The sequence below is a fragment of the Stegostoma tigrinum genome, chromosome 7, assembly GCF_030684315.1.
Source record: "Stegostoma tigrinum isolate sSteTig4 chromosome 7, sSteTig4.hap1, whole genome shotgun sequence".
NCBI classification, from domain to species: Eukaryota; Metazoa; Chordata; class Chondrichthyes; order Orectolobiformes; family Stegostomatidae; genus Stegostoma; species Stegostoma tigrinum.
In genome coordinates this window covers 107,524,832-107,538,598 of record NC_081360.1, presented here as the reverse complement: position 1 = coordinate 107,538,598, position 13,767 = coordinate 107,524,832, and the positions used below count along the sequence as shown (strand labels likewise).

Below are 13,767 nucleotides of genomic sequence, written 5' to 3'. Positions count from 1 at the left end.
AAGGATTCATGATCATCATTAGATTTTTAATTCCAGACATTTTATTGAATTCAAATTCCACTATCTGCCATGGCAGGATTCGAACCTGGGTCCCCAGATTAACAGTTCAGTAATAATACCACTAGGACATTGCCTTCCCGTCTTCATAATAATGTACTGTCAAACATCCCCTGCCAGGGGTCAGTCTTAATCTACCCAATAAACATCTGTGCATACCTTGAACATCCCTTGAATTCCTACAGTTGGTGGAATACATGCCTGCTCTATGGTCCTTTGTTATTTAAGCTTTCCGTATCCAAAGTCATTCTGGTGAACCTTCAGTGCTTCCTTTCCAAGACCACAATCTCCAGATATGATTCGTCCAGAATTTTGATGCAACTAGAATGTCATTCTAATCCTTTTTTATTTTAAGTCCTGACATTATGGGCAATATTCCATGAATTTGATTATTTTGAGTACCTTTGTACAAGCTTCTAGCAATATCTGTTTCTCCCTTATGGGAGCCGCCAGTGACTTACTCTTCCTGTCCCTCTGTCGGTGCTGGGTGCCACCCTTCATACTGTAGTCCAGCTTCATCAGGACAGGCTCCAGCCCCGTGTACATTTTCTGAATAAGTTCGTGGTAAACCACCAAAGGCCACAGAAGCAGGCTCAGTACTAGAACAACAACAATAGTTAGTACAGGACATGACCACACTCCCCAGCAACATGACCTCAAGCTATGCCCAACTCCATGCTGTACCGGTCTCAGGAGTGCATGATGACAATAATGCAGAGAGAGCTTTAAGGCTGACAGCATGGGTCAGATATAGTGTCTTGGAAATTTTTAATTTAGACAGTGCCTATAACAGAAATTCAATTTTGTAATATTGATACCCAACCAGCACAAAATATGATATTGAGATGCAAGTGAAATTAGTTGCTGAGTCAGAGATTCTGCTCCAATCAGTTGGCTATTTTGATTCAACTCTGAAGAGTCATCTCAACTTGAAACATTAGCTTGCTCTCTCTGATGCTGCCTGATCCACCGTGATCTCCAGCATTCCCCTCAGCAATAAGTAAACCGTTTTGGATACTGCTGGGGGGGATGACCTACCAGAGGAAAGCCATAGTAGTCAGTTCTCTGGCACTGAGCCTGACACTGTGGCAAAGAAGGGAAGGGGACAGAATAGAAAAGTACTCGTGATAGGGGACTCGATAGTTAGGGGAATTGACAGAAGATTTTGTAGTCAGGATCGGGATTCCCAGAAGGTATGTTGCCTCCCTGGTGCCAGGGTCCGGGACGTCTCCGATCGGGTGTATAAGGTTCTAAAAGGGGAGGGCGAACAGCCAGAAATCATGTTACATATTGGCACTAATGATATAGCCAGAAAAAGGATTGAGGATATAAAAAGTGATTTCAGGGAGTTAGGATGGAAGCTGCAGAGCAGGACGAACAGAGTAGTGTTCTCTGGTTTACTACCAGTGCCACGAGATAGCGAGGTGAGGAACAGGGAGCGGGCGCAGCTGAACACGTGGCTACGCAGCTGGTGTAGGAGGGAGGGCTTCAGATATGTTGATAATTGGGATGCCTTCTGGGGAAGGTGGGACCTGTACAAGAAGGACAGGTTGCATCTGAACTGGAAGGGGACCAATGTCCTGGGTGGAAGGTTCGCTCGAGTAGTTCGAGAGGGTTTAAACTAGTATGGCAGGGGGGTGGGAACCTGAGCTGTATACCAGAGGTGAGCGTTTATGCAGGTGAGGCAGTAGCAAGAGGTAGACCAGCTAGTGGGAAGGATTTTCCTGGGAAGGAACCAAGGGATCGGTTAAAGTGTGTTTGCTTTAATGCAAGGAGTATCAGGAATAAAAGTGATGAACTTAGAGCATGGATCAGTACCTGGTGCTATGATGTTGTGGCCATAACAGAGACATGGGTTTCTCATGGGCAGGAATGGTTGCTGGATCTTCCAGGGTTTAGAACATTTAAAAAGAATAGGGAGGGGGGAAAAAGAGGAGGGGGTGTAGCACTACTAATCAGAGAGGGTATCACAGCTACAGAAGCTTCCTTTGCCGAGGAAGATCTGCCTACTGAGTCAGTATGGGTGGAAATTAGGAACAGCAAGGGAGTAGTCACCTCGTTAGGGGTTTACTACAGGCCCCCCAATAGCAGCAGGGAGATTGAAGAAAGCATAGGTTGACAGATTTTGGAAAAGTGTGGACGCAGTAGGGTTGTTGTAATGGGTGACTTTAACTTTCCTAATATTGATTGGAACCTCCTTCGAGCAGAAGATTTGAACGGAGCTGTTTTTGTAAGGTGTGTTCAGGAGGGTTTCCTAACGCAGTACGTTGACAGGCCGACGAGGGGAGAGGCCATTCTAGACTTGGTGCTCGGAAACGAGCCGGGGCAGGTATCAGATCTTGTGGTGGGAGAGCATTTTGGTGATAGTGACCATAACTGCCTCACATTCCACATAGCTATGGAGAAGGAGAGGATTAGGCAAAATGGGAGGATATTTAATTGGGGAAGAGGAAACTATGATGCGATTAGACATGAGTTAGGAAGCATGGACTGGGAGCAGTTGTTCCATGGTAAGGGAACTATAGACATGTGGAGACGGTTTAAGGAACAGTTGTTGGGAGTGATGAGTAAATATGTCCCTCTGAGACAGGCAAGAAGGGGTAAGATTAAGGAACCTTGGATGACGAGAGCGGTGGAGCTTCTAGTGAAAAGGAAGAAGGTAGCTTACATAAGGTGGAGGAAGCTAGGGTCAAGTTCAGCTAGAAAGGATGACATGCAGGCAAGGAAGGAGCTCAAAAATGGTCTGAGGAGAGCCAGGAGGGGGCACGAGAAAGGCTTGGCAGAAGGAATCCGGGAAAACACAAAGGCATTTTACACTTGCGTGAGGAATAAGAGAATGATCAAAGAAAGTAGGGCCGATCAGGGATAGCATAGGGAACTTGTGTGTGGAGCCTGAGGAGGTAGGGGAAGCCCTAAATGAGTTTTTTGCTTCTGTCTTTACGAAAGAAACCAACTTTGTAGTGAATGAAACCTTTGAAGAGCAGGTGTGCATGCTGGAATGGATAGAGATAGACGAAGCTGATGTGCTGAAAATTTTGTCAAACATTAAGATTGACAAGTCGCCAGGCCCGGATCAGATTTGTCCTCGGCTGCTTTGGGAAGCGAGAAATGCAATTGCTTCGCCACTTGCGAAGATCTTTGCATCCTCGCTCTCCACTGGAGTCGTACCTGAGGACTGGAGAAAGGCAAATGTAATTCCTCTCTTCAAGAAAGGAAATAGGGAAATCCTCGGCAATTATAGACCGGTAAGTCTCACGTCTGTCGTCTGCAAGGTGTTAGAAAGGATTCTGAGGGATAAGATTTATGACCATCTAGAAGAGCATGGCTTGATCAAATACAGTCAACACGGCTTTGTGAGGGGTAGGTCATGCCTTACAAACCTTATCGAGTTTTTTGAGGATGTGACTAGAAAAGTTAATGAGGGTCGAGCTGTGGATGTGGTGTATATGGACTTCAGTAAGGCATTTGATAAGGTTCCCCATGGTAAGCTCATTCAGAAGGTCAGGAGGAATGGGATACAGGGGAACTTAGCGGCTTGGATACAGAATTGGCTGGCCAACAGAAGACAGCGAGTGGTAGTAGAAGGAAAATATTCTGCCTGGAAGTCAGTGGTGAGTGGAGTTCCACAGGGCTCTGTCCTTGGGCCTCTACTGTTTGTAATTTTTATTAATGACTTGGACGAGGGAATTGAAGGATGGGTCAGCAAGTTTGCAGACGACACAAAGGTCGGAGGTGTCGTTGACAGTGTAGAGGGCTGTTGTAGGCTGCAGCGGGACATTGACAGGATGCAGAGATGGGCTGAGAGGTGGCAGATGGAGTTCAACCTGGATAAATGCGAGGTGATGCATTTTGGAAGGTCGAATTTGAAAGCTGAGTACAGGATTAAGGATAGGATTCTTGGCAGCGTGGAGGAACAGAGGGATCTTGGTGTGCAGATACATAGATCCCTTAAAATGGCCACCCAAGTGGACAGGGTTGTTAAGAAAGCATATCGTGTTTTGACTTTCATTAACATGGGGATTGAGTTTAAGAGTCGTGAGATCTTGTTGCAGCTCTATAAAACTTTGGTTAGACCGCACTTGGAATACTGTGTCCAGTTCTGGGCGCCCTATTATAGGAAAGATGTGGATGCTTTGGAGAGGGTTCAGAGGAGGTTTACCAGGATGCTGCCTGGACTGGAGGGCTTATCTTATGAAGAGAGGTTGACTGAGCTCGGTCTCTTTTTATTGGAGAAAAGGAGGAGGAGAGGGGACCTAATTGAGGTATACAAGATAATGAGAGGCATAGATAGAGTTGATAGCCAGAGACTATTTCCCAGGGCAGAAATGGCTAACACGAGGGGTCATAGTTTTAAGCTGGTTGGTGGAAAGTATAGAGGGGATGTCAGAGGCAGGTTCTTTACGCAGAGAGTTGTGAGAGCATGGAATGCGTTGCCAGCAGCAGTTGTGGAAGCAAGGTCATTGGGGTCATTTAAGAGACTGCTGGACATGCATATGGTCACAGAAATTTGAGGGTGCATACATGAGGATCAATGGTCGGCACAACATTGTGGGCTAAAGGGCCTGTTCTGTGCTGTACTGTTCTATGTTCTATTAGTTGTTTTCAGGCTATTTTGATTTAATGTGTCTATTTCCAGTTTTACACACTGCCTCTAAATGACTCACAGCTTTATTCACTTTCGTTGTTAGTACGCTCATTGATTTACAGACGGAAGGTACACATTGATTCAGTGTCTTGAGCAAATTCTCACTTTCTTGGTGTCTGTTAGCATGCTGGAGATCTTCAGCAGGAGTCCTGCAGGACCTAGACAGCACAATTACTGTCTAACATAACACTCTTACTTGAACTTTGTTAATTTACATTGTGTACATTTGATTGTTGCAAGTACTCATTTAAGTGTCTTTCATCTGTCTAACTTGGGTTAAATTTGATTAAGAAAGTGGCTTTAAATGAAATTTCCACCACCACATTGCTGGGGATGTTCATGGCACTGTGGTAGCGTCCTGTCTCTGAGCCAGAAGGTCCAGGTTCAATTCAAAATGTCACAGACATTTATCAAAACATGCTGGAACACTGATTCAAAGTGATATTCCTCACCATTACCATGCTAAGGAACTTGTGGCACACCCATAAAAGCCCAGAACATTTCACAACATGTCCTAACAGGATAACTTTTTAAAAACTGGAAATAAAGACTTCTGGGAGACTGGCAGCTGGTTAGGGAGGAGGCAGTCATTTACAATGTTGTAGACTATAAATAAATCCAACATTAAAAGGATGGCATCCAGATTTGTATTTCACTATCTGGCTTCAAAATGAATTCACAGTACCACAGAAAGAATTATCAAAAGATGTAGTTTGTAATCTTTTCAGAAGAATGCTTGTGGAAGCATAAATTATCCAGGTACGATTACATACTGATGGAGCAGACTACAGGGCCAAATGATCTCCTTTTGCTCTTATTTGTGTTCTCAGAATCTTACATCAAGAGAAAGAACGATGTGGATGCGTGGTCATGGCTTACGTTCGTACATTAGAGAAAACAAGTCGTCACCTTGGTATAGATAGATAACAGTGTGGGGCTGGATGAACACAGCAGGCCAAGCAGCATCTTAGGAGCACAAAAGCTGACGTTTCGGGCCGAGACCCTTCATCAGAAAAGGGGGATGGGGAGAGGATTCTGAAATAAATAGCGAGGGGAGGGAGGCGGACTGAAGATAGATAGAGGAGAAGATAGGTGCAGAGGAGAGTATGGGTGGTGAGGTAGGGAGGGGATAGGTCAGTCCGGGAAGGACGGACAGGTCAAGGGGGCAGGATGAGTTTAGTAGGTAGGAAATGGAGATGCGGCTTGAGGTGGGAGGAGGGGATAGGTGAAAAGAAGAACAGTTGAGGCAGACAGGGAAGAACTGGGCTGGTTTTGGGATGCTGTGGGGGAAGGGGAGATATTGAAGCTGGTGAAATCCACATTGATACTATTGGGTTCCCAAGCGGAATACAACCTACCGGTGGCATCATCATGGCACTGTAGGAGGCCCAGAATGGACATGTCATCCAAGGAATGGGGGGGGGGGGGGGGGGGGCGGGCGGCGCAGAGAGTTGAAATGGTTCGCGACGGGGAGGTGCAGTTGTTTAATGAAAACCGAGAGTAGGTGTTCTGCAAAGCGGTTTCCAAGCCTCCGCTTGGTTTCCCCAATGTAGAGGTAGCCACACCGTGTACAGCGGATGCAGTATATCACACTGGCGGATGTGCAGGTGAACATCTGCTTGATGTGGAAAGTCATCTTGGGGCCTGGGATGGGGGTGAAGGAGCAAGTGTGGAGGCAGGTGTAGCACTACCTGCAGTTGCAGGGGAAAGATTTGCTGTTTTCTAACAATCATGCACATGGTGATAAAACATCCGACTGTGAGATGGAGATATTCTGTAGTCGTAATCCAGAAAGACAAGTGCAAATAGAGGGTGCAGCTTCACTAAACTGGTGAGAGTCTAGGCTCTCAATTCAACCATTAACAGAAAACAGAACAAAAGTTTAATAGTTGGAAAGAATCTGGTGTCTACACTAACGGCCCTGACAGGGGACAGACAGCATCATCACCACACAAAATGTTGTTGCGAAGTTGTGTACAGTATTTCTGGATAGCAAGACAGAATGGTATAATTTCAAGTTTGTACAATAAAGTGTGCGTGTGTGCGCGCGCGTGGGGGGGGGGGGGGGGGTGCATGGTTCCTTTAAAAGATGATGGTCTTGTTGTGGTTGGTTGGCTCGCCGAGCTGGTTCCTTGTTCCACAGATGTTTCATTACCCTGCTGGGTAACATGATCAGTACATTACACAATCCAAGATCCAAATCTACTCTAAAACCTTAGAAATGATGTGCTTTTGCGAGGTTTGGAGAGAAAAATAAAATGCATCTGTTGGTACCTTGTGGGTTTGCAATTGCACAGACCATCTAAATTGTAACATTTGTATCAAAGCATGTAGTTAGCAGTCCAAGCCACAGTTTTGCTCGTTATCAAGAAAGTTTAAATTAAGCCAATTAATTTAAACAAGGCACCAGAGACCAAAAACTAATTAAGTTTAAATCTAAAACATTTTGACAACATAGGACCAATCCTACTGTAAGGAATTGATGTGTCAATGATATGAAATAAAAGATGACATTTATGAAATTGGCAGATAGCATACTACCATCAGATCAAAAAATTCATTGGCTCTCTCAGAATTCTCTAAGCCTCAGGGTAAGCATCATTGAAAAAAGATACCAGGATATTCTTAGCTATTATTCCTAACAAAAGAACTTGACAGAGGCATTGCTAAAAAAAGAATTCGATGGAGAAGGTGTTCCTGACAGAAGCTCAACGGAAAACATAGAACATAGAAAAGTACAGCACAGTACAGGCCCTTTGGCCCACGATGTTGTGCCATGGAATAATCCTAATCCAAAAGTAAAATTCCCCTCAATTCACTGCTGTCCATGTGCATGTCCAGCAGTCGCTTAAATGTCACTAATGACTTCAATTCCACGACTACCACTGGCAAACTATTCCATGCGCTCACAACACTCTGGGTGAAGAACCTCCGTCTGACGTCTCCTCTATACCTTCCTCCTAACACCTTAAAACTATGACCCCTCGTGGCAGTCAATCCTGCCCTGGGGAAAAGTCTCTGACTATCGACTCTATCCATGCCTCTCATTACCTTGTACACCTCAATCAGGTCACCTCTCTTCCTCCTTCTCTCCGGAGAGAAAAGTCCGAGCTCAGTCAACCTCTCCTCATAAGACAAGCCCTCCAGTCCAGGCAGTATCCTGGTAAACCTCCTTTGCACCCTCTCCAAAGCCTCCACATCTTTCCTATAATAGGGCGACCAGAACTGGACACAATATTCCAAGCGTGGTCTCACCAGGGTTTTATACAGCTGCAGCATAACGGCGCGGCTCTTAAACTCGATCCCCCTGTTAATGAAAGCCAAAACACCATATGCTTTCTTATCAATCTTATCCACCTGGGTGGCAACTTTGACGGAGCTATGCACTTGAACACCAAGATCCCGTTGTTCCTCCACACTGCCGAGAATCCTGCCTTTAGTCCTATATTCAGCATTTAAATTCGACCTTCCAAAATGCATCACTTTGCATTTATTCAGGTTGAACTCCATCTGCCATGACACAGCCCAGCTCTGCATACTGTCAATGTCTCGATGAAGCCTGCAATAGCCCTCGATACTATCAATGGCACCTCCAACCTTTGTGTCATCAGAAAACATACTATCCCACCCCTCAACACCCTCATTCAAGTCATTTATAAAAACTACAAACAGCAGAGGCCCAAGAAGAGAGACCTGCGGGACACCACTCAGCACTGACCTCCAGGCAGAACACTTACCATCTACAACCACTCTCTGCCTCCTGTCAGCCAACCAATTCTGAATCCAGACAGCCAAATCACCCTGCATCCCATACCTCCTGACTTTATGAATGAGCCTGCCATGGGGAACCTTATCAAATGCCTTGCTGAAGTCTATGTACACCACATCCACTGCTCGACCCTCGTCAACCTGTCTCGTGACCTCCTCAAAGAACTCAATAAGATTTGTGAGGCATGACCTGCCCCTCTCAAAGCCATGCTGACTCCCTTTAATCACGCTATGCTTTTCCAAATAGTTACAAGTCCTATCTCTCAGAATTCTTTCCAAAACCTTGCTGACCACAGACGTAAGACAGATTGGTCTGTAATTTCCAGGGATTTCCCCATTCCCTTTCTTGAAAAGAGGAACAACATTTGCCTCCCTCCAATCTTCCGGTACGACTCCCGTGGAGAGTGAGGAAGCAACAATCTTCGCCGGCAGCTGAGCAACCTCCTTTCTCGCTTCCTGGAGCAACCTAGGATAAATCTGGTCTGGCCGTGGGGACTTATCAATCTTAATGTTTGCCAAAATTTCCAGCACATCAACTTCCTCAATCTCAATCTGTTCAAGCCTGTTTTCCTGCCCCTCAAAGTTCTCATTCACAACAAGGTCCCTTTCCTTAGTGAAAACCGAAGCAAAAAACTCATTTAGGGCTTCCCCTATCTGCTCAGGGTCCACGCACAAGTTCCCTACGCTATCCCTGATCGGCCCTACCTTCTCCCTGATCATTCTCTTATTCCTCACTTATCAGTAAAATGCCTTCGGGTTCTCCCTAATCCTTCCTGCCAAGCCTTTTTTGTGCCCCCTCCTGGCCCTCCTCAGTCCACTTTTGAGCTCCTTCTGAGCAAGCCTGTAATCCTCTAAAGCTGTGCTAGACCCTTGTTTCCTCCACCTTACGTAAGCTGCCTTTTTCTTTTTGACAAGAAGCACCTCTGTACCCGTCATCCGAGGCTCCTTAATCTTACCCCTTCTTACCTGTCTCAGAGGAACAAATTTATGCATCACTCGCAACAACTGCTCCTTCAACAGTCACCACTTGTAGAAGACACAGAACATTCTGTAAGGCTGGCTGTAATTTGTTCTTGTTTATATAAGTGGGACTTGTGTTTATTGGAACAGCACACCATTAGAATTTTGTTTTATTCGGGAAGAGTTAGTAGTCAGAAAGGAATTGCTTGGTGCGTTAAAAGTTCAATTAATTTGTTCGCTGTTAGAGTTAGATAAATACATTGTTACTTATTGATTATAGAGGTGGTGCCAGGAGTTTAATCCATTTAACCACTCTTTTATAACAGACAGGGGGCAAGGGGCAGGTTATAACACACTTCATTCTTTTCTTAACAGATTCTAGGGAGAAGCGAGCTTCTCTGGGTGTTTCAGTTTTAGTTACGGGAGTGGGGGGACTTCCCCACTATAACAGATTGGAGATGGTAGATGAATATGCATTAGTGCACAAATTAAAAACTAGCTTCCGACAGCAATTTCATTCCATGAGGGATAGAAATTGGGAAAGAGGAAGATCTTTCAATGAAAAACAAAAAGAAGTTCACACTGGGAACCGTTTACCACAGGAAAAAAGAAACCCAACAGGGTGGAAGAGAGGTGAAAGACCTCAGGTGTTTTCACTGCACTAAGATGGGGCACACAGTCATGGTGCCAGTGGTTTAAGACAGACACTGGGAAAAAGGATGTGGTCAAAGAGGCTAAACCAGTTGGATTAGTCGAGATAGTGAAGGAAATCCCAAGAGAAGTTGAGAAGGTGCAGGAGACTGCACAACCCAATCATGGCCTGGAAATTAAGACAGCGCCTGATCTCTTCAAAGGTTTCATCTGTGGGGGTAAAGTTTACTACGTAGAACAGAGGAGTAGGTAAAGAAGTTAAAGTATTAAGCCACATAGGAGCTGGACAGTTTCTCATAGTAAGAGATGAATGCATTTGCATTTCTTCTGAAATGTTGTCTGAGAAAGTGGTAATGTATGGAATAAATGAAGACCAAATTAGTGCCTCCCCCACTACCCCCACCCACCTTTGTAAGATCAGGCTAGAAAGTCCAATCATGCCTGGGGAAGTGGCAGCGGGAGTGACTGAAGAGTGTCTATTCCAATACAGTTTGTTCTTGCTAACGACCTAGCCAGATCAAAGGCGGGAGTAATGCCCATTGTAGTGGAAAAGCTGAAAGAAAACCAGGGAATTGAGGAGTTAAAGGAAAAATACCCTGGAACTTTTCTGGACTGTATGGTGACAAGATCCCACAGACATAAGTTAAAACAAGAAGGAAAACAAAAAAAGGAGAAAGATGAAGGAGTTGAGGTCCACTTAGCTGACGCTCTGAAGAAATGATAAAAGGAAAAACTTACGCAGATAGAAGATCAGGCAGAGGTGTTTAGTTCTGAAAGGTTAACAAAATTATAACAAAAGTATGGGAAGATAAAGGTCTTATATCATTAAGCCCAATTGGAAAAGGAATCAAAATGTATTCCAGAATGTTACTCCCTTAAGGATAAAATCTTAAGGTGGAAATGGAGACCTTGGCAGGTTAGTGCACATAAGGATGGTCACTGCTCAGTTAAGCCCAGTTTGGGTCCCACCAGGGCCACTCAATTCCTGACCTCATCACAGCCTCGTTTCAAATGTGTACAAAAGAGCTGAATTCCGGGAGTGACAGCTCTTGACATCAAGACTGTATTCGAACAAATGTGGCATCAAGGAGCACTAGCAAAACTGGAATCAATGGTTATTGGGGGCAAACTCTCCAGTGGTTGAAGTCATACCTGACGCGGAGGAAGACGGTCGTGGTTGTTGATGGTCAATCATCTCAGCTCCAGTTCCACAGGACTCTGTCCTTGGGCCTCTACTGTTTGTAATTTTTATTAATGACTTGGACGAGGGAATTGAAGGATGGGTCAGCAAGTTTGCAGACGACACAAAGGTCGGAGGTGTCGTTGACAGTGTAGAGGGCTGTTGTAGGCTGCAGCGAGACATTGACAGGATGCAGAGATGGGCTGAGAGGTGGCAGATGGAGTTCAACCTGGATAAATGCGAGGTGATGCATTTTGGAAGGTCGAATTTGAAAGCTGAGTACAGGATTAAGGATAGGATTCTTGGCAGCGTGGAGGAACAGAGGGATCTTGGTGTGCAGATACATAGATCCCTTAAAATGGCCACCCAAGTGGACAGGGTTGTTAAGAAAGCATATCGTGTTTTGGCTTTCATTAACAGGGGGATTGAGTTTAAGAGTTGTGAGATCTTGTTGCAGCTCTATAAAACTTTGGTTAGACCGCACTTGGAATACTGCGTCCAGTTCTGGGCGCCCCATTATAGGAAAGATGTGGATGCTTTGGAGAGGGTTCAGAGGAGGTTTACCAGGATGCTGCCTGGACTGGAGGGCTTATCTCATGAAGAGAGGTTGACTGAGCTCGGTCTCTTTTCATTGGAGAAAAGGAGGAGGAGAGGGGACCTAATTGAGGTATACAAGATAATGAGAGGCATAGATAGAGTTGATAGCCAGAGACTATTTCCCAGGGCAGAAATGGCTAGCACGAGGGGTCATAGTTTTAAGCTGGTTGGTGGAAAGTATAGAGGGGATGTCAGAGGCAGGTTCTTTACGCAGAGAGTTGTGAGAGCATGGAATGCGTTGCCAGCAGCAGTTGTGGAAGCAAGGTCATTGGGGTCATTTAAGAGACTGCTGGACATGTATATGGTCACAGAAATTTGAGGGTGCATACATGAGGATCAATGGTCGGCACAACATTGTGGGCTGAAGGGCCTGTTCTGTGCTGTACTGTTCTATGTTCCATGTTCTATGATATTTCTGTAGGAGTTCCTCAGGGCCAACCATCTTCAGCTGCTTCATCAATGACCTTCCCTCCATCATAAGATCTGAAGTGGGAATGTTTGCCAACGATTGCACAATGTTCAGCACCATACGTCACTCCTCAGATACTGAAGCAGTCAGAGTTCAAAATGCAACAAGATCTGGATAATATCCAGGCTGGGGCTGACAAGTGGCAAATGACATTCACGCCGCACAAATGCCAGGCTACAACCAACAACAATAAGAGACAATCTAACCACCATCTCTTGCCATTCAATGGTGTTATCATAATTGAATCCCCGACTATCAACAACCTGGTGTTTATCATTGACCAGAAACTCAACTGGACTCAGCATATAAACAGTGGTTAGAAGAGCAGGCCAGAAGCTAGGAACACAACAGCAAGGAACATATCTCCTGATTCCCCAAAGCCTGTCTGCCATCTACAAGGCACAAGACAGGAGTGCGATGGAATACTCCCCACTTGCCTAGATGAGTGCAGCCTTAACAACATTCAAGAAATTGATGCCACCAGAATAAAGCAGGCTGCTTGATTGGCACTACATCCACAAACATCCCACTCCCTCAAACACTAAAGCTCAATAGCAGCAGTGTGTACTATCTACAAGATGCACTGCAGAAATTCACCAAAGAGCCTCAGACAGCACGTTCCAAACCCACACCCATTTCCATCTAAAAAGACAAGGGCATCAGACATATGAGAACACCACCACCTCCAAGTACTCCTCCAAACCACTCACCATCTGATTTGTAAATATATCACCATTCCTTCACTGTTGCTGGAATTCCTGGAATTTCCTCCCTACCGGCACTGTGGGTCAACCCACAGCAGGTGGACTGCAGCGGTTCAAGAAGGCAGCTCACCACCACCTTCTCAAGGGGAAACTAGGGATGGACAAGACATGCTGGCCAGCTAGCGTCACCCAGATCCCACAAGTGAACAGAATAGGAATGGGCAGAGGTTCACCAGATTGTGTTGCTGATAGCAAACAAACAGTAAGCATTGTGCGTAGCACACGAATTACCAGGTCATCATCTCGGAAAGAGGAAGCCTCGGGCTAAGATACAGAAGCATTTTCATTGGCCGTATTACATAAAGGCTTGGTTCCTGTGTGTCAAATTGCAGAAAAGTCATGGGCAATAATAAAACTAGCGCCTTTGTTGCCAATTCCCACATATGATGAACCTTTTACACTGGTTATTATTGATTATGTAGGTCTCCTCCCTAAAGTGGAAACTGGTACTTGGTAACCATAATGAATGCGCTTACAAGATTTCATGGGGCAATTCCATCACATTACAAAATGTCAAGACAAAGAAACGTTGTGGAGAAGTTACTTGCTTTCTCTACCATTCTGGACTACTCAGGAAGATTAAGTCAGATCAAGGGTCCAATTTTACTGTCTAATTATTTGAGGAGTTCATGGGTAGTTTAGACATCCAACACTTCAAATCAAGTGTACACCACCC

General features: G+C 45.1%; 1 protein-coding gene across 2 annotated transcripts in view; it reads right to left on the bottom strand.

Annotated features, from left to right (window-relative positions):
* The window catches only part of retreg2 (reticulophagy regulator family member 2), a 79,489-nt gene that overhangs the window by 48,214 nt on the left and 17,508 nt on the right, over nt 1-13,767 (bottom strand). The window contains exon 6 of one of the 2 annotated variants that reach the window (XM_059647629.1): nt 519-656. The exons of the other annotated variant lie outside the window; for it this stretch is intronic. Within the exon in view, the coding sequence (XP_059503612.1) occupies nt 519-656 (138 nt within the window). The remainder of the gene's footprint in view (nt 1-518; nt 657-13,767) is intronic. 2 annotated transcript variants of the gene reach the window in all.